Below are 21,911 nucleotides of genomic sequence, written 5' to 3'. Positions count from 1 at the left end.
CTTTGGAGTATAGGACAACATCTGGTAAATATGTTTGCCTCCTTATATGAAGCAAAATTAAAACCAGTCAGGGCCAGGAAAGGCTTATACTGGCATTAGAACTGTTGAGAATGATTAGAAAGTGTGCTTTTTTTTTTTTTTTTTTTCTTCTGCTGACCACAATATTCCTTGCAAATCATGGCACCATGCCATTTTGATACATAGGTTCTAGATATATGCCATATTTAAAAGGCTGTGACAGGTTTCTTAAAAGGCAGAGTGGGGGAGACTTGTGGTAAAGGATAACGTAAGAAATGCTAGTGTCTTTTTGAAGAAAAGTTGCTGCCAAGTATTTAATTGACAAGAAGCAATATTTTCTCTACATACACAAAATAACAAACAGATGTTGACTCATTTTGATCAACATCCACATGTTGTGACCCAAGAGGTTAATATTGACCAAGGTGATGCTAGCCATCTCATCAAACAGATCAGACTGATGATATATATGTATATGTATGTATTTATAAATAGAGGGAAATACAACAAAGTAATTGTAAACATGAAATACCTCTTTGAAGACTAATGATTCATAACTCTAGCTGAAATTTTCTTTTTCCTGACATGAAAAAATATTTCAGTCTCTAGTACCAATATTACAGAAGAGGTATTGGCTAAAGAGATATCATGCCTCAAAACACCCATTCCAACAAGCACATATTTCTACATACCAGATTTTTAACAGTCATCTAAAAATAAAGGTAATCTTATGCAAAGAACTATTTATTTTTTTTTAATTAATTTATGAAATCATTTAGGAACAAGCAAGGGATTTTTTCCTGTCGCTAAATAATACTACTTTGCCACATAGTAGTGCAGTGTGATTATTAAGGGTCTGTTAGGGGCTTCACAGTCAGTACCCTATTTTCATTGCTTATTTTAATGTAGTCATAAAAAAAGAGTAGTGCTGCAGGCAGGAACTTGGCCTACGAGGTCTCACTCTAAGAGTTTTACTGCGCAAAAGGGGACTGACTGTTCAGCTATGTGAGCATTAAAAAAAAAAAAGGCTTGGTTTGTTCTTTCTATGAATTTGATATATTAAAAAATAGCTCTTGAAAGTGTTTAGGCAGGAAGTCTATAATGCTGAGGACAAGATCATGAAACTTGAAGTGTAAAAATAGAAACACTTTGTTGTGCTTTAACGAGATGATTCATCAGAATAAAATACGGTTTGGACTACATATTTGGTATCCTTACAAGTCTGAAAATCATTACTGAAAATAGAGAGTAAGGCAGGGAGACAGATGTTTTTGGTTTAATCATTTTAATTGATAAGCAGAAAAAAATAAAAAGGCTTACTCAGTCCTGGATCATTTTTCCCCATGACACAGTAGTGTTATGAGCACTCAGGAATGAGCAGGACTCAAATGAGCACGTACTGAGCTCCAGCAACAGAAAGTCTGTTGAAGAACTGGGGAGCCTATGCAGGACAAAATGGGTGTGCTATTTGGAAGTTGTACACAAGAGATATTTGCTGAGCAGCTTTTGACTATTTCTGTGATTGAAACCAATGCAAAATAGAAAATCACATAGATCCAGAATTATATTAACTTCCATGGTCATCAAAGGATCAAACCAGTTAGTTTCTTTCAAAATTATCTTTCTGATGACCAATCCAGGAAAATGGAGAAATCTGTCCTTATTTAACTGTTTGAAAACACAGCATTACACAGAGCATGATAAAGGGGAAAAATATGCACAATAATATAACATCTGGTCCTGTACTGTGGCCTAATGTTACAGCCATGGAAACCTACAGAAGTTTGGGAATAGAAGCCCTTTATGGCTGGATCAAGTCCTTATACATCCATTAATACCAGCACATCTTACTACCATAAGTAAATATTACCAAAAGTAGCTATTTGATCATTGTATTGGCTTCTTTGTCATTTAGCCTTAACTATTTTGTTTTTCTCCATTCTCTTTCTTTCTTTTTTCCCCTATCGCTAATCCCAAGAGTATATTCCGGGCCGGTTTGGATCTGAGGACTCCTCAGGCTATGCTGCTTTTTCTGTTGATGCCACTCAGAATGAAAATCTGAATATATCAATGTTTGTCCGAACACGCAAATCTTCTGGCTTGTTACTGGCTTTGAGAAACAGTACCTCTGTCTACCTAATAGTCTACTTAGAAGGTGGGAAACTCACAGTGTTAGCTCTAAATTCCATAAAATTATTAGGGAAACACTCTATGAATGATGGAAACTTCTACTTAATAATGTTAAAAGTAGAACCAAATAAGATTGAACTGTTCCAGTCCTCCCGATACCTAGGCTTTATTTCTACTCCAGTACTATCCACCCAGAGCAAGAAAATTCTTTATATCGGAGGCCTACCAGATAACAGAGAAACTAATAGAAATGGCAGGTATTTCAAAGGCTGCATCCAAGATGTAAGAGTGAATAACCAGCCACTGGAATTCTTCCCCATCACCAACTCCCAGAATTCTTTTGTCAACCGAACCCTGATCAATGTCACCCGAGGCTGCATGGGTGACAACCTCTGCAAGGTAAGAAGGACATTTTTTTGTAACATCTTCACAAGTTCGTCATGGGTAATTAAAAAATAATATTTATTACCCTTCCATACAATATTTGATAATAATGATATCTTAGGAAAATGTGTAGAAATGCTAGAAAAAAGCAGATTCTGTTACATTACATATGATGGATTTCAGCAGCAAGAGCTATTGGCATAGTAGAGAATGAAAATATTTTAAGGTTACAATACTGTTGTTCACCAATTAATTACTCTATGCAGTCTTAGCACTGGTCTTTGCTTTCCACCTGAAATAAACAGAATTATCCTTCTTGCCAAACAGTCCCATATCCTTAGAGTTGTGAGTCCAACAAGATTTACTCATACTTAGGTTGTCTCTTCTCTTTCCCCATAGTCCAACCCTTGCCATAACGGTGGTGTATGCTATTCACTCTGGGATGACTTCACTTGCACATGTCCCCCTAATACAGCAGGGAAAGCATGCGAGGAAGTTAAGTGGTGTGAGCTTGGGCCCTGTCCTCAAGAAGCACAATGCCAGCTGGTGCACCAAGGATTTGAATGTAGGTACATTTCAGTTATTCCTGTCATCTCTTGAGGTTAGAAACAATTGAAATTGTCATCAGCATTTCCATAAAACTCAATATTCACTTTTTTCAAGGTTCATTCAAATGCTATTTCTATATTATAATAATAATCATGTTAATTGTAAGTAGAGTCAAGTTAATTGGAAAATTCTGCCCTACCAAACACAGGTATTTTCAGACAGACCCCATGACACTGACACTGATGTTTGCACGACCTTCACATTTGACTTTTTCAACATAACTTGTCAAGGTTGCAGAACAGATCACTACACCACCAGAGTGCAAGTGCACCCCACATCCCTGTACTGCAAAGAGATAAGAGGATATCTAGTGTTGGATTAACCTTAGGATGTTCTCTATCCTCTTGAAAACACAAGCTACATGACATACTTTGTATAACTTGATTTTTCTTTAATGTTAAAGAAAGATGATAAAGAAATGTTTGAAGGAAGTCACCCTAATGTCAGCAGTACAGCTATTAAACCAGTATCTTTGTAAGAAGCACTTGCATTACAGGCAGTATATTAGTTTGAAAAGTGATGGCCATTGGCTGTCTTAAGAACATTAGCCACCCTAAATACCTTCATTTGCCACCCTGAACTGAAGCAGAATTTAAAAGGCAAGAAAGGATTAGGAAGAAATATTTTGTCCTTTTTGTCCTTTTTGATTTATTTTCTTTATATATATATATACATAGTTTTTTACTATTAAAGGAAGTCTTAATGATACTGTGAAGGAAGACAAATACACAAAGTCTGATGGAAGCTGTTAAAATGTCTGACATTCTTCATGTCATGACTCTTAGGAATGAGAAGGTTGGTCAGCAAAAGATTTATACCATAGACAATTAAGAAGCAGATCAGTATCATGCTATTTTCATTGAGATTGTTAGAATCAGCACTGCATCACTTGTTAAAATTAACAGCTGAAATTAAAATAATTACTGAAATTAAAATAATAGCACCTTCTATAACAGACATATTTAATGACAACATCAAATATGTTCTCTCATAAAATTCACTATTGCATTTTAATAAAACATGAACTCCAACTATGGAAAAAAAAAAAAAAAAAAAAAAAAAAAAAAAAGAGAAGCTAGATAGAAGAAGCTGAAGTGGGGAGCATCAAGTAACCGCAAAACCTTATGCCCAGTGGCACAACTAAGAGTAAAAGCACATCCAGATGCCTAGCTGTGGTCAGGATTTAAAAGGATTTCAGCAGGAGTATTTTAGCTTTTAAGCTTAAAAACAGCTAAAACAGCTTTGTGAAATGTTTAAAAAAGTCAGAAATAATTTCTGAAAAAAATCTGAGTTTCATTTTTGGTATGGTTTCCTTAGGGGAAACCTCTCTTGTGAGAAAGACTGCATTAGTATTGGGATAGACAGTCACTGAGCAGTACAATAATTCATGGTGCTTATTGCCTGCATCGTTGGGAGGTTTCAGGTAAATTGCTTTAGCATTTACTCTGCAGTGAATGGCAAGTTCTCATCTGCTGCTGCTCCCCAGCCATAATCTTGCACTGGGGTTCCCCGGGGTTCTTTTTCCTGAGATTTACTGAGCCCAGAGAAAGCTCAGAATTCCACCTTACCTCAGTGCTGGGATCTTGCAGAGCTAAATTTGTCTTAAGTACAAGCAGAAGACATTCCTCCTGTCTTTCCTCCCTGTCTATAATCCTCATAAATCTCAGAATGTGCAAATTTATAGTCCACTGAGTTAGTGCATTTTAGTAGAAACCATGTTAATGAAAGATGTCAAATACCTTTGTGAAGACGTCCATAAAACTGCCATAATGCTGCCCATCAATTTTCACTCACAGCAGTATAAACCGAGTCCTCTGCTGCCCTCCCAGTCCCGCCAGCGCAGGCTCAGTGCCGGCAGCGAGGCTGCGGCAGCCTGCACACAGCGGGAGAAGCTGGCTTTAAGCACAACAGGCACGACTTCCCACATCGATTTTGAAGTGGCTTTTTGCCAACTGACTTCAATGAGAGTCATCCTTTTTGCATCAGTGAGAATAGATTGGGATCCAACCAAATACTTTCTAAAACCTCTTAATGCCTTATCTAAGAAAAGAGGCATTGAGAACAAAGGTTCACCCAATGCTGGTCCCTCATGGGTTAAAACTAGTTGTCGATGCATAGGGAACAAATACAGACAAACACGTCTCCTTTGGAAAAACTCTCTCAGCCTCAGGTCTGAGCTGTATACAGTCATGGTCAACTCCCCTGCCTAAGGAAGAACAAGAGATAACACCAATGAAGCAGAGAAGTGCAAGTAAATAGTACCTATCATTTCCTACCTATTGACTACAAATGTGAATACAGGAACTGATATTGTAGACAAGTACTACAATGAGAAGAGATACCTAATAGCTAAATACTTTTTCAATCTTAATATATTCATGCAACTAACATAATCATTTAACCTCTTCCCAAAATACCATTTAAAATAGTATCATTATGGTTACATCAGTCAGATTTGGCTATGTCCATAAAAGCCTATAAAAAGCTATTGAGCCCCATCAGCCTTGCTGGCCTGGTCTTTTGCTATTATTTCTTTGCTAAGTGCCCAAGATGGGCTCCCCTCGTAAGAAGAAGCAGGGCCCAACTAGTATCTATGGTTATGTACTTCCATAGTTTTTTTTTACTACTGATACTTCTGATTTACATTACAGTAAATAGGGCCAGTCCCCCTTCTCAAGTCACAGAGAAAACGCACTCAAAGCTCCAGAAATAGAGCTTCAGGTGACACAAAGCCACGCAACTCCCGTGACACCAGGGACATTGGTGCTGGCACTGCCCTGTAACCTCTGTGGCTGCAAGAGGCAAGCAAGGATCACTGAAACTCTGGTGGAATTTGGTTGTTTTTCAGCAGATACAAAAGGAATTCAATGACAGGGAGCATGGGGACACTGAAGAGATACTGTCCACACATATTGTTTTAAAGCTGGCCTGGTTTTTCAATTATTATCTTTGCACAGGTCTTGCTAATGCAGTGTTTAGCGGCCGAAGCAGCGCGATATTTTACAGAAGCAATGGAAAAATCAGCAGAGACCTCACCAATATCATATTTGGCTTTCGAACTAGGGACACAGATGTGATACTGCTGTATGCAGAGAAGGAGCCAGAGTTTGTTACCATCAGTATTCACAACTCCAAACTACTCTTCCAGCTGCAAAGCGGCAACAGCTTTTATAAGCTGACCCTCGCTAGTTCACTGCCTGTGAGCGATGGGAAGTGGCATCAGGTGATGGTCTCTATGGTGGAGCCCCTGTCCCAGTTTTCGAGGTGGCACATTGATATAGATGACAAGAAAGACACTGCAACTAGCGCAACTGCCACAGGAAGCCTCAACTTTTTAAGAGAAGAGACTGACATCTATGTGGCTGACAAGGCTTTTGACAGTCTGGATGGCCTGCGAGGATGTATGAGCACCATAGAAATCAGTGGCATTTATCTCTCCTACTTTGAAAATGCTGCTGTCCACACTAAAAAACCTCAGGAGGAACAATTTCTCAAAATATCTGCAAACCCTACTCTTACTGGCTGTTTGCAGGTAGATGTCTGCAGCTCAGATCCCTGTATGCACGAGGGGACATGCGAAGACTTCTACACCTCCTACCGCTGCGTGTGTGCCCAGGGATGGACAGGCACCCACTGCGAGACCAACATCGATGAATGCTTTTCCAACCCCTGTGTTCATGGAAACTGCACGGACAGGATTGCCTCGTACGAGTGCATTTGTGAACCTGGCTACACAGGGTTAAACTGTGAAGAGGACATAGACAACTGTCGTGGCCACCAGTGTGCTAACGGGGCCACTTGCATAGATGGGGTTAATGGATACTCGTGCCTGTGTGCTAGCAACTTCACTGGAAAACTTTGCAGGTAATATAAACTAGGCAGGTCCAAATGATTTTTTAAGGTGTCATCTGAGGGATTACTACACCACTGATGCTCCCATTTCAATGCACATCAAATACAGACTTGTATTTTATACTATGCATCAATTTACATATTAATTGTGGCTGCAGAATTGATATATAAAGAATCTGCAGTACAGAAAGCTTTAGAGATCAGTTAGATGTGGATCAGTTGGAAGATGCCTTATATTGGCCCAATATGCTCTATCTTGTATGTTAGATCCCTCTTTTGAGTTCTTCTAAGATATTTGGGTGTCACACAGATCCAAGCCACTAACCCAGGCAGAGCACTGCCCCTTTTTTTGTTTTTCCTAAAAAGCAATGAATCATTAACTTGCCAGAAAATCCTTGAGAAGGCAAACCCTAATTCAGGTAGTTAAGTATGAGTAACACACACACTATGTGAGCCTCAGGCTCCAGCTCCTGCTGTCCATCCACAGACAGTGCAGCACTGCTTCCACCCCAGCCTCACAGCACAGGCAGCGGCCAGCCCCCAGCACCAGCCTGCAACCACACAGCCATGGGGTTTCCTTGCCAGGGGAAGAACCAAGGAGGCACCAGGTGTGTGCACCTCCATGGCTGGGTGGTCACCCCATTTGCATTGGGCAGTATTTGCCAGCAGGAGCACTGTGCTTTCTGGGAGACTCACAGTGCTAGGTTCTGCATGCAGACAACAAATCTGCAAGGTAGATCTCAATATTTTCCAGTAAAGCAATGGCATAGACTCAAAGGAGAAGATGAGCACAAGCACAAGACATGCAGAAGTGGACAAGCAAATAACAACTGCCATTGCCTTCTTATTTATCTAGGTACAGAAAGTTACCGCATACGGTTTGTGGGAATGAAGACAGAAATCTTACCTGTTTCAATTACGGCAACTGTACTGATCTCAGCGGTGAGCTGGCGTGTGTGTGCCTGCCGGGATTTGCTGGAGAACGGTGAGATGCTTCACTGTGTGGAGCAATTCCTCCAAAAGCTGTTCCAGAAGGGTCTAGAGTGTACCATCTACTGGGGAATCACCCTCCTGCAGAAATACAGACAAAGTTGGTTTTCAAATGCAGCAGTTCCTTGGTGCACTGCCTTTGAGGTCCCAAAAGTATAGCACTCAGACAAGAATCACAAATTAATGCAGGAAGGGTCATTCCCACACAGCACCACCAATTCCAGGACAAGCCATTATTCCTTAGCTGGCATCTTACACTTTCTTCCACGTGCCTGTTCTTTGGATCCCATGCCAATTTTGTATATGGCAAAGAAGAATATTACCTTTTCATGTATGGACACACATAAATGCACATATCCTGCTCATATATAAAAATCAGCTACAGTATAGTGATACAAGAATATGCAAAGCTGTTTGTTTTTCACACATATCCACTGTGAATATACAATCTATTCTACAGGGATGGCATGACATGAAATACTTGCTGGTATTGCAGCTTTTTTATTTTTTTATTGTTTATTTATTTATTTTTATTTATTTTTATTTTTTATTTTATTTTATTTTTTACTGAATGCCAAAATACAAAAACAGGATTATTATATTAATAATTATTATTAATACAGGATTATTATTAATAGTCAAGCTGAGAAGTACTTTTTATATCTTATAGGGTAGTCTGAAACAGAGAGCCTTTCCCACAGCAAAATTTGTGTCATATAGCAGATTGCCACAATTCACTCTTAACCCCTTGTTTGTTGTCTACAAAAGGCTTGGGAATAAGGAAGCTTGATGGTCTCAGTGCATCAGGTGCTGTAAAAACATAGAAGGACATTGTCCCAGTCATAATATAGCCTCAGGTAACAGCACCTTTCTGTGTAGTAAGAAAGGGAATGCAGAACAGAAACAGAAAATGAATGGCTTTCGCTCTTAGTGAAATTAGCATTACATTTTAGTACAATATCCAAAGCTTCAATAGCACCAAGCTATGCTGGCTATGAAAGCACAAAGCAATTTTCAACAAAAGGTTTTAATTCTCTCAAAACTTATTAATCCATGGACTTTGTGGAAACAGTACAGTAAGCCATAAAGGACGGATGAAATGAAAGTTTCCACCCACTCAATGCTCTGTGTGGTTGGCAGACATGTCTGTGCTGTGCTGTTTAACTCAGCCAGAAGGTCTGTGTGCCATGCCACAACAGTTAAAAAAAGGTTAAAAAATAAAATAATAGTAAAAAAAAATAATAAAAGCATATTCTCAGGCAATTCTTTGGTGTGTATTTTTCTCAGGACTTTGAGGTAGAGGGAAAGTGTTTTTTCCTTTTTCCTTTCCCTGCCAGACAACGTGCTAACTACAGCTTTGGGAATGAGCCTTGCTTACATCCATCCCACTGGCTGGCAATAATCTCTATTTTATAGTTCCCATGATCCTCATATTGAGCAGCAGCCTTGTACCAAGCACACTGCACTATAACTGACTATCACAGCAAGGCATTCTTCTCCAATGTCTAAAATCGACTATTTGTCCTCTTTACCTCCAGGCTGCCGCACCATAAACCAGAAGTATTTCTGCATTTGCAGAAGTTAGTACACCAAATGAGAAAATTTCACCTCAAACACAAGACTTCTTTTTTTCAGAACAACTTCAAATATGTCTGTTAATAAGAAAATTCAAAGCAAAACCCTTTGGTATATTTATTGATTAGACTGATAAAGCAGGCACATTCCTTTAAAGACAATATTTCATCCCTAAGAAAGCCACTGATGTACAATATAGAGAAAACAGTGTCTTTCCATATCAATCGATTGGGGATCACAAGTTAACAAAAAAAAAAAAAAAAAAAAAAAAAAAAAAAAAAAAAAAAGAATAAACTTAATAATATGTGGAAAGGGAAATGTGAAAAGATTACTCTTCCTTAAGGGAGCTATTGCTGTCTCTTGAAAACAGTTTATTCCTTGAATCCAGGCCAGGATTATCAAAATTATCTAATTACCTACTTCACATCTTCCAGAAGTTCAGTTGAATTCAGGCATCTCATGCCCTGGACTATTTTGTTTTCTAGCCGTTTTTCAGTTTTGCATAGGTTAATTTCATAGCCATACAATTTTTACATATTGAATTAATACTTTAATTTCAGCTTTTTAAAGAATGTGAATGTAATTTGTCATTGGAAGAAGTGGTGGAAACTTTTTCATGTATTAACTAAGAAAACGAGCTAAGCACATTTAATATAAAGAACAGCTCTTCTCTAATGTAACACAGTTTATTGGGTGGTTATAAATATGACTGAACAAAGCAATTCCTTATAATTTCACGCATTCTACTTCAAGGGTGAACATAACTCTTTATCCGGAAAAAATAGGAGTGACCATTACCATTATTTTAAGAAAATGAGGTAGGGAATTAAGGGGGAAGCTTTGCCGGAGCAGAAAGACACCAACTCATTACTTGTTTCCAAAAAGTCTCACACATTTTTCATTAATGTTCAATTAGTTGCTTTAAGAAATTAAGAGCTCGGGCTTCCTTTCTCATCAAAATTAACTCAAAAGCATGCAATGATACATATTTAAGCTTCTAAAACATTACTCTGCATCTCCTTTTCTTACCATTTTTGATGCCCATGTCCTCAGAGAGACTGGGTAGGAGATTGCGCCGGGCATCTAATGGCATTTCTAATTGAGAAAAAAAAAAAAGCAAGTGAGTATTCCCAGAGGCACTCTGTTGTGAAAAAAAATATGCACGTGTTTGACGTAGGTCCAAATTACTGATAAGGAAAACGTGCCCTCATCTCGCAGTAAGAATGAGAATGGACAAGCAAGCTTTTAGCAGGGCCGTGCTGGATCCAGCTCTAAAATCACACAGCAACATACATTTCATGTTGCTAAGCACCATTAACCAGGAAATACTCTACAGAAAAGGCATTTCCAGCTTATCTATCTGTGTTTTAATATAACACAGGAAGTTCAAGATTTAAGCATGGCTAATAATAAGACCATAAACACATGTGGAAGTATACTATGTATTTCAAAAAGAGCACCCTCCCACCAAAAAGCTTCTGAATTAAAAATGTGCCAGTTTTATGCATTTTGTATGTGATTTCAGAGGATCACTGTTTCCTCTCTTACCTCTAGGTGTGAAAAGGACATTGATGAGTGCAGTTCTGACCCGTGCCTGAACGGGGGCCTCTGCCAGAATTTGCTCAACAAATTCCACTGCCTCTGCGACGTGAACTATGCTGGGGACCGCTGTGAGATCGATGTAAGCGACCTCTCCTTTTTTGTCTCTTTACTGTTGTGGCAGAATCTCTTTCAGCTTCTCTCCTATCTTATTCTGCGAATGGATGATGATCCAGCAGTCGAGTGGGGTGACCAGGAAGACTATTAGCAGCCTTTTAACTCTTGGTTTAGTGCAACAGAAGATGCCTTTTCCAAACAGCTTAGCAAAGCAATGCAAGCATCTGAATTTTAAAAATCATTTTATATTTGTTGAACTTACATGAAATGTTCAGTTTTATATAATTATTCTTCAACTTTGGTTGCAACGTGGAAACAAACCTCTTAGGTAACATCATGTTCCTTTTAATATAATCTAACAAAGTGAATGATGAGAACTTTGTGGTGCAAATGCTCAGGACCAAGTTCTTGCCTGTTTCATGAACCACTGTGGATCCATGTTAGTGCTCTCACTTTGTTTTAGATCAAATGCTAGCAGATCTTAAAAAGTGTCTCATTCCACCTCCACCCAAGCATTTCACCATGTGCACACTGCCAGCATGAGCAGTGGGGCACACCAAGAAGCAATGCACAATAAAGGGAACTGTAAGATACAATGATGGTGGCATTCAGGCCCCTGCTGCAATGGGTGGCAAAGATCCATTGCCTTCAGTGAGGTTAATTTTACCATAAAAATCTTGCTGATGCCACTATCTCTGTATCACATACCATGTTCACTGCTATTTCTTTGACAGTTTAGTCTCCTACCTGTGAAATCGTCTATAGGATTTTTGGATAATTAGATACTGGTTTGGATTAGCAGTTGGCAACACACTGAGCCCACTTGTACATCCATTTGGATTAGTGCAGTACTGCACTGGTAACTCTAATCCTGCACCTCTGCTCCAGTAGCCTCTACACCTCCAATGCATTATACTGAGATAAGCTGCAGCTGTCTCAATCTTCATTTAGATTCTTCTTTCAAGAAAACCTTAGTAAATACATTAGGTTTTAAAATCATTTGCCTTTTTTTTTTTTCCAAAGACTTCTACAACTTTAACTAAATCTATGTAATCCATTAATAGATATGAGTGTCATCAGACAAAAAATCATTCTTTTATTCCTTCTGAGGAAGAAATCAGGGTAGTACAGTTGATCAGTTGTACATGGATTCTTTAAATAATGAAAATTAGGGACATGAAAATTATGAATACTGAGAGGTTTAGCAAATATATGTAAAAATGTAAAATATCTGAATCTGTAAATGCCTTTGTGAGAGTAGACAGTACTGACATAAATTGTTACATGTAAAAACAGCAGTAAAAAGTGAGTTTTTCATTTTCTAAACAATGCTTTAATGTAAAAGCCATTCATGAACTGTGCAAACATTTCTTCAGGCATTTACGATCATGTCATGTTTGTATAGGTTCTGTACTCGTTTTAGTCATTTAAAATAGTGTCCTTGAGTGATGATGGCAGGTAGCAGAGTTACAGAAAGAACTAACTAATGCTATACAATGAGATTTTATGAATCCAGAGAGTCCTAAATGAGATATTGAGGTTCCTGGTTTGCCACAGCAGGATACAACAGAAATTACTGCCTGAGAATCAAGTCTCTGCCTTTTATCTCCCACTTTTCAGAAGTGTCCCCAAATTTGTTATTTTTTCTGAATGCCGTTCAAAGCATAATTTCAGCAACAATAGTATTATTGAAAATATGACTCGTATTTTCAGAAAAAAATATAAAACACATTCCTTTACACATTGGTGGAAAATACCATGATTTATCCCTGTGATGTCACATATCCCTGTATCAAGCACCTGCCTTAGCATGAAAACTTAAGCACAATACATTTACTTATAACAATTGTATTACACAAGGATAACCTCTTTGTTATCAATATCTCACCGAAAATTGGTTGGCGTAATTTTATCTTTGATCTCTTGTGGAAAAAAAAAATATTATGCAGCTAAAATTTCCTTTCCTCTTTGTAAGCAAGCAATAAATAGGTGATGGGAATGTATTTTCCATCACTGGGGATGAAATTAATGTGTCAGAGTCAAAAACAGAACTGTTTTCTATCAGTTGTAGGGCTCAGTTACCTTTCTTGGTGGGAATGATTTGTAAAATTTTGAAAAATGTAACACAGGCAAAGACAACAAACCAAAATCAAACTGTATTTTGGATTTTTTTTTCTTCAATGAAAATACAATTTTGAATAACTGTGGTGGTTTTTTTTTTTTTTGGTTGATTGTTTGTTTTTTTTCCCCCCTTCTGGGGGGAAAAAAAAAAAAGTAGCATGATCGATCTTACAATTTCAGAGGAAAATATATACATTTTTTAAAATGAAATCAATACTTCAGTGTGACATGTTTGCATTTTGGCTTAAAATACCAAGGTAAAACAAACCAAAATGAAAGCATTCCCATTGTTCTGAGTTAAAATAAAACAATGCAGTATTGGTGATAGGAGGATGGTTGGATTAGATGATTTTGTAGGTCCTTTCCAACCTTGTGTTTCTATGATTCTATGAATGTATTGTGCTGGAAATTTTACTGCAGACCATAGTTTTCATTTCATCCTGGCTTAAAATGTTTCTTGGTATAGTATTATTGAAACAAAAAATTTAGACGGCATCAGAAATAATTTGAAATTAAAGCTATCACATCTTTTTCAAATACTAAATAAAAGCAAGAAAATCTGAATTCTGAAAATTCTTATGATGAAAATGATGCTTATAACCAAAGGTTTCCAAACCAATCTTTAAAAAAAAAAATCTAAATTAAAAAAAATCACAATAAAATTTTTGGTTTTATCTCAAATCCCAGATAAAAAAATTGAGATGTTATGTGCTTTACATAGTATGGATAACCTACAGTTAGTAAAAATTTCATCCTGGTATTAACATTGAAGAAATCTAGAAACCAGTACGTGTATTAATAGTATGTCTGACATACCGCAGCTGTAAGCACAGTATGCAAACCAACAAATGTATCTGTATAGAAATTCCAAAACTCTCGTCAACACTAGAAGTTTGATGTGAGAGTATATCCAGTATTACATACAGGCTTTATATGGATTTAAAGGAATATGGAAGTTACTCATCTAGAATATACTACGTGCAGAGCAGCAGTTCAGTCTCTGCGTACACACTGCGAAAATGTTCTCCGTTCCTGCACTCGAATTCTTTCCTTCCTCTCATGCCTTGTCATCACGAAGCATCTCTCGACTTCAGCTACGCTGCTCTTTTCCTCTCTGTACTTCTGTATGCTCTACTACATTGTACATGTGTACAGGACTTTCCTACCTTTGTGCACAAAATAAACCCTGTGTCTTTGTCTCTCTGTCTGCTCCTCATTTTCTGCTATCGGCTCTGTCCATTTGCATCAGGTGTACCATGCTTTGCCCACCAGCAGTGGTTCCATCTCCAAGTTGCTCTCAGGTGTGCTGGCAGCACCCAGGGCAGTCCCTGTCCTGGGCAGCCCCCGGTGCCTCGTGTAGCACAGCTGAACAACCGATCAGCCCCAAACCAACAGCTCAGAGAGGAAGGGCTTATGAAAGGTCCACATGGCTCAAAGTGACTTTTACCACTTGGTTCCTCCCTCCAATACTTACAAAAAAAGTCAATACTTACTAAACCGTTGGGTGTTAGGAGGTGCATTCCGACAGGTCAGCCCTTCCCTTTGAGTTGTCACAGCCTGTAGGCTGGGTCTCCCCCGTGCACAGATCTCCAGTGGAGAACAGACTTCACAGGTCTAGTATAAAAGGTTAAGGGGAAAAAAAAAAAAAAAATTAAAAAAAAAATCCAGATTAATTAAAATAACATTATCAACAATATTATTTAAATGAAAAGTAAGTTTAGGACATTTTAAAGGAAAGTTTTAGAAACAAACATGAAAAAATAGTTGGATGAATAAGGATGCTAAGCACTGGTTTTTGTATGATTTTTAGATGATAGCTCCTACTTCTGAACCTTAAAATCCAGGTTCCGAGGGACCTTCCTCTGGAGCTGCTGTAATGCAATTCAGGCTCTGCCTATCACAGTTTTAGCTGCAAAGAGCCCATGTGTTTGTGAATTTGAAAGTATCCTCAATGCCGAATGTTATTTGAATTCTCTTAATCTCATTTCATTTAATTTTTAAGAAACTAGATCCCATAATCAGTTTACTAAATGCATGTGACTACAGTATGTCGGTGAAACTAAAAATGGCAAAAAATCTGCTTCAGACTCATAGTGATTAAATCAAGTTTCCTTTTCTTCATTGCAAATATTTTTCCTGGCCTAACACCCAAAGGTTCAGCTGGGAGGGCACTTTATCCGTATGTCAGCTTTTAGCACTTGAACTGGAATTTTTATAACTTGATTTAGTGATTTTCTCTAAAAATGGCATAGCCTTTGTTTGCAATGAAAAATTCTACACCATTTCTACCTCAAAAACTGCAAGCTATACAGTAGCCTAAAAAATAGCCACAAAAACAAACAAACAAAAAACCTCCAGCAAGTGTTCAGTTTGTGATACTTGGACAACTATTACCTGAAGAACACCTCCAGAGAATTAAAAAAAAAAAAAAAAAAAAAAAAGCAGAATTTGGTTGTTCCTTTTACTTTGTGTTTCAAGAGTGCCCTGAGGCCCCATTAGGCTCCAGAGCCCATTCTGCCTGTGCTGTGCATAGCAAAAGGCAAATGTGGTCCCCGCGCTGACTGGTGAACAGCTCAGGCTGTGCTTTGAAATGGTTTCTCGAGCGTTATCATCTGCTACACCTTCGGGACAGCACTTCCTCACAAAGCATACTCTCTCCTATTGTACGCGTGAATATACATGAAACTTGAAAGTGGTGGTGGATTTCACATCCCAGAATTAAAGTTCTGCTTAAGGTAGCTACTGCTGTGCTCTGATGTGCACGGCTGTTGCTTTCATACCTGCTTCCAGCTGGTACCATTCGATCCTCCTGGGCACAAGGACAAGCATCATGCACTGAAGGTTATGATTCACATTTAGTGTCATTAAAAATACACCGATAAGCATGTAAGATTTGTTCAATATTGAATCTAAATTCAGTAAAACTCTCCCAGGCTTCCATAGCACAGGCACACGGAATTTTGATTGAATATGCACTACAGCGATTAGCTAATGTATTCATTAACTGCAAAGGTTAGTAATATGAACGTAGCAAATGATACTTAATTACAATAATTAATGCCTGGTGATTCATGAATAATGCATTCCCTAACTATTTACATATTCATACTTTTGAAGCTATTAATGCATAATGATCATTCAACTAGAAGATGTGGACAACAGGAATGTAACGATGACACCCAGTCTCACCACAGCTTTACCTGTTTGTCTTGCTCTTATATACATCTGTCTTTCTAGTAGGCAAAAAGATGGAAAGCATTCTTTTCAACAACTATAGAGCAATACAGTTACAAATACAGCCATGCCAGTTACTTTTCACATTGCATCAGTTCTGAGCCAGTATTTTCATCAGTTTATGTCCTGAGGTTACAAAAATGTAGAAGAATTTTATATTCTTTGAAACAAGACAAACAAACAAAATATTTCACCTTCTCTTTCCAGCAGAGAACTTTTCAAATTTTAGGAGATGAAGTGCGAGAGAAGTATTTATGTTCTGCTTCTTCAAATCTGAGAAATAGAAACAAAAAATCCCAAAGGAGAAATGTACACATTTGTGTAAAAGTATTTGCTGAAAGAACTTTTTTCTCCTTGTGATCATTTTAGGTTTGATCCTGTCCTGGAATTTCTTTCCTACTGCAGATGTTTAGGGCATTTCCATACTTAGAGTTTGTTCATTTGTGAAACAAGGATAGTAATACTGTCGACACCTTTAATCTGAACAAATGATTCTGCTGTAGATATCTCTCGTTTATGCTCCAACACACAGATTTCAGACTCTGTGATACAAGACAAGTTGATAGGCCTTCCTAACTGGAAGAAAGTCCAAAGAGCCACAGAAAGTCAGAAATAGAACACAGATTTATTTATTTTTTTAAACATACTGAAATACGATTATTTTAAGGCAATGTAATCATTTTTCTTCTTAGCCTAAGTTTAAATGCTCAATGTTGGCAACACTAAGAGAGCAATATTCAGCAGCCAGCCCCAGGAGTGTGGTAAAATGACGAAGTAAAGCTGGGTAAGTCAACCAAAACTGAGAAGTGCTACTGCCCTGATTTAAGACAAACCTGCTGTTCCTCCTCAGCACCTGCTGCAGAGCTGGGTGTGCCCTGGCTCACCGAAAAGCTCATCCCAGCTGTTGTACCCCACAGGGAGCAAACAGAGGGCCTTGCCGTACATGCACCTCAGCTCCAGGCTCCAGTGAGGTGGAGCAAGGCGATGGAGCATTGGGCTGAGAGCTTAGCAAATGAGCACGTGTTTCTGCTGTGCTTTTTGTCTTCTCTGGTGCTCTTGCAGCCTATTGAGAAAGGATAATACATACAGTAAAATATTTCCAAAATAAGTACTAATTTTCTGGACATCACATTATATGTAGCTAACTCACCGCATTTGAGGTCTTTACCTCCCAATAAAATAACCTCATGAAATTGGAGATGCCTAAGACCGCTCTTGTTTACATGGCCCCAAGTCCTACTGAAGCCAGTGGTACTTGAGGACCAAAGCACTGAGGACTGAACCCTTGTTCAAAATGGATGCTCTCATCCTCCGACGACCACAGCAGCACATCCAGCTCCTGGCACACTCCTGCTCTCTGTCTGTCCAAGCTGGGAGCAAACCATGGGGTAGGAGAACAGCCAGGGAGCAGAATTCCCCTCTTACCTGTCAGCTTTCCTGATGCTCCTCAGCTCTGGACTGGAGCAGGGTGCTGGTTCCATCAGGCGGTGGCTGCAGGCACGAGGGGCCTTCTCCAGTACTGTGGGGTTACTCCCTGCAGTGCCTCGCTTACAGAAAAGCCCCAGCATGCCAGCTCTTTGGAGAAAAACACAGGCAGTACAGGTAAACTCATTGCAGTCTGATGACAGGTTATTGAAATAATATTAGTTTGTGACAGAAGTAAGCTTTTCATATTTCTATTAGCCTAGCAGGGTCAGTGCAACTGAGCGGGGAAAAAGCTGGAATTTATTTGTTTTCATGTCATTCGCATGGCTGTAGATCACCCATCGTGGCAGACTCTTTACCGTTGATGGTATGAGCGGAGAGAACCCAGCTTTATTCCTGTGCCAGGTCAAATGCGCAGTAAGAAGAAACATCTTTAGATTTGTAAAATGAGCAGTTCTGCTCTGGAAGTCATTGCAAATGTCACAATGCTGTTTTTACAATTGTTTCTCAGAGCAGAACAGCCCCTTAATATCCTTTGCTATTTTTCTATTAGTCTGTATTCAAAACACAGGATTTAACTAAATTTTCTAAAAGGATATTGCAAGAAACATATTTAATATGTGTCATAACATAAGGTACAAAAACATTAGGATGCAAAGACAGTAAGGTTATCTGATGCATCTTAGCTGGAAAAGACAAGAGAGCTCCTCATAAGGCCAGCATTACTGCACGCATCACTGAAAAGCAGTTGAATATTTAATGTGCATGGTAAATATAAGCAGAAAAGGGAGCCCAGATGACATATGACAGCATAACACTCTGCAGTATAGGAGGAATCAGCTCAAGTAGGGTATTCACATAACACATTTAGTATTCAGACTAACACATTTTGTCTGTACACCATCCTTACGTTGCAATGGCATTGTTTTCCTTTTTCTCACCTTCTGATGTTTTCCCTGTAGACTCACATTCACATCACATGGGCATTTACTTCAGTCATTGCTCACTTTATAACACATTCGTGCACTCCATGCCTGCATTGTTCAGATACTAAATTTTACGTGTTTTTTCTCATGTGGTTCATGAGAATTAATGTTCTTTTTTTCTTTTATCTATTTCTTCTGGCTTCCAATAATGAAGCAGACTTAGTAACAAGGGTATACTGGAAGTGGCTTTAAAGCAATTAACTCAAATATAAAACCAGATTTTTTAATTTTTTTTTTTTTTTTTTTAAAGCAGGAACAAATACCCCAAGAGCAGGCAGTAGTAACCTATGGGCTATTTTACACAATAAGACGCTTTATATTGCTAGGCAAATTGGCCAAACACCGACTGAAATCAGACCATAAATCTGTTTTAATTCCATGAATCCCAAAGTAGCACAGTTGACCAAAAGTTTTTAAAGAAGAGAAAAATCCATCCTCACCTTCAAGCTGAAAAATATAGCCTGACTTTTCCCTGAATGCTTATGAAATGAAAAAGAAATTAACTAAAATTAACAGAATTGAAACGTATGCAAGGCATTACATGAAATTTATTACCGGATTACAAGTTGACTTCAGAGGAAGTATGTTCACCACTGTTACAATTAGAAAGACCAGAAGATACCTGCATCTAAGATATATTTATATATAAAGGATGCCAGCTAAAGAACAAATAGGGACATTTTTCAGGTACAACACATTAAATGCTTTAGAAAATCTATCCCCTTTTGTTCAGGTTTCTAAATGGGAACCATGGTCCTCGGCTTCAACCACTACGTTATATAGACAGTGGTAGTCCTGTAGTCATCGATACTATCTATATGCTAGCTCAGAATAAAAAATACTTTTGGTAGAATAGTTTTAATGCCTCAGAAACTAATCATATGCTTATAATTACTATCAAAAGGTCTAGAAATTATGATGCTTCCAGATAGAGCAGGGGTGGCATATTCATCTGCCCATGTATCTCTTGGTGCACTGCCTGTGAAGTATATTCTTGTGCAGAGTACTTTTCAGTTCTTGTTATGAAACTCCATTCCTAATAGTGTCTGAAAATATATTTGCACACTTTACTAGGCTTCTAGAATGTATGTCCACTAAAAAGCAATAAAACAAATCCTTGTTCTCGAGGACTTGAAAAATATTTGGTTTTCAAATGATCAGAAACACTTATCTGCTTTGATCCAGAGTCACTTACATAAGAGGCAGAGCTTGTTACTTAAATATCTGAGATTCTTTGTACCAAACTGTACAGCAAAAACAGCAGTCCTCAAATTTATTCAAACATTATTTGGTAAAACAGATTATTCTCAAGAACACCAATGTGATATTGCTGTAATTCAGTGCAAAGAACAGAAGACTCAGCAACTGTGTCCTTTACAAACATTTGTAATTATTTAGCTGAAGCAGATTTTTCACTGCTGCAGACAGCTTTGGTTATTGGTAGACCCTGTGAAATGCTACAGTAGGAATATTGGAGATTCTCAAGCAAGTAAGCAGTTTGGAGTCTACTGTATCTATTAATGAAATGAAAATATAAACTAACCGTTATTTGTATAACCTGCTATGAAGCAATACTCTCTGAAAAGGCGAACTTCTCTACATGGAAATAGCATGAAAATATTTCCATTCAGTACCCAGCTACCTCCACTCCTCTGGAGAAACATTCAGGCCTGATGCACTTGCTGGCCAGAGCACATCTAACCTAGACCCAGCATCTTGAAACTACATATTTCAGCTTGAGAACGTTTTGAGTTGAAAATCCCTAGCTCATGATAACATTTTTCATCCTCTCCCCAAATCACTGATGGAAAAAAAAAAAAAAAAAAGACACAGAAGTATTCTTCCAAACAAAAACGCTAACATATGACACTTCTGCCAAAATTATATATAAATCGCTTGATTTCACAGCTCATGGGTATCTCCAATCCTGATGACTGTGGCATTCTCATAGATGAAGGAATTTAAGTGACCTGTGTTCTCCATACAGATACATTTCAACCCATGGCCCACACCAAGAACCACACGGTTCTTGTTTGCCTTGTCCTGTTGGCCAAGGTTCTCCACATTCAGCCCTTTTGTGCCTTATTCAGCTCCTGACTAAGGCAACGTTATATGGCTCTTTATAAATAAAAAGATCATTTTAGATGGGAAAAAAAGTTAACTTGACTTGGAGCCAGTAAGAAAACATCTATAATTACTAGAGATCCTCTACAGCAGACTGAAGTGCTACCTTTCTTGTTCTGGAATCTGGCCTTAGGTTCACAAAGTGTACTGAATAGTGAAATAATAGGGGAGAAATGCTAGTGTTAAGATGAGGATCCCATAAGCACTGTATAAGAAAGATAACCAACTGCCTGTTTGGCAATTGCTTTTCTCATGTAAAATATATTTTTAAAATAAGATTACTGTATTATCTTTTTATAGCTACTCAGCATTATTAAGCTTAACTTAACTTAAGCTTAGTTTCAGCATCCTGGCCCTCATAAACTATGAATTGTAGTTTAAAGATTAACTAATTCTATACAATTAAACTCCAAATGAGAAAGAATTTGACAGCCATTTTATCTGAGTATAGATTAAATTACAACAGATTTTATTCATGCAATATTTTAACATGGAAAGGTAACTTCCTTGTTTGAATAAAGCATGTAAAAATCATTCCCTTAAGATGGTTGCTCGAGTACTTAACAGGCTTCTTATTGGCATTCATCACAATATTTAGGAATGGACTCCTGAGTATCCCATTTATACAAACCGCTGGTTATTCTAACACCCAAGACAAAACCAATAATGTCTATAAGAAAGCTGTACTAAAGTCTGAGGAAGCCCTTAGTTTAATTTTACAACTGCAGCTTGCTCGCTGTCAGATGTCTTTTGTTTATATCTGAGCATGGATAATTCCCTGCCTTAAAATAAAAATATTGGAGCATT

General features: G+C 38.0%; 1 protein-coding gene and 1 long non-coding RNA gene across 7 annotated transcripts in view; one reads left to right on the top strand and one right to left on the bottom strand.

Moving 5' to 3' along the window:
• The window catches only part of LOC311440316, an 80,231-nt gene extending 75,108 nt beyond the window's left edge, over positions 1-5,123 (bottom strand). For all 4 annotated transcript variants that reach the window (XR_014695332.1, XR_014695333.1, XR_014695334.1 and 1 more), the window contains exon 1: positions 4,881-5,123. This is a non-coding gene — a long non-coding RNA (uncharacterized lncRNA). The remainder of the gene's footprint in view (positions 1-4,880) is intronic.
• CRB1 (crumbs cell polarity complex component 1) overlaps positions 1-21,911 on the top strand; it is a 99,004-nt gene that overhangs the window by 66,125 nt on the left and 10,968 nt on the right. For 2 of the 3 annotated variants that reach the window (XM_084527038.1, XM_084527037.1), the window contains exons 7-11: positions 1,997-2,547; positions 2,932-3,097; positions 6,099-7,005; positions 7,850-7,978; positions 11,113-11,239. In XM_084527038.1, the coding sequence (XP_084383164.1) occupies positions 1,997-2,547; positions 2,932-3,097; positions 6,099-7,005; positions 7,850-7,978; positions 11,113-11,239 (1,880 nt within the window). The remainder of the gene's footprint in view (positions 1-1,996; positions 2,548-2,931; positions 3,098-6,098; positions 7,006-7,849; positions 7,979-11,112; positions 11,240-21,911) is intronic. The other variant, XM_084527039.1, reaches the window with a different exon arrangement.

This window comes from Aythya ferina, assembly GCF_964211825.1.
Source record: "Aythya ferina genome assembly, chromosome: 8".
Lineage (NCBI taxonomy): Eukaryota > Metazoa > Chordata > Aves > Anseriformes > Anatidae > Aythya > Aythya ferina.
Note: the sequence above shows the minus strand (reverse complement) of the source record. Positions and strands in the feature narration are given on the sequence as shown.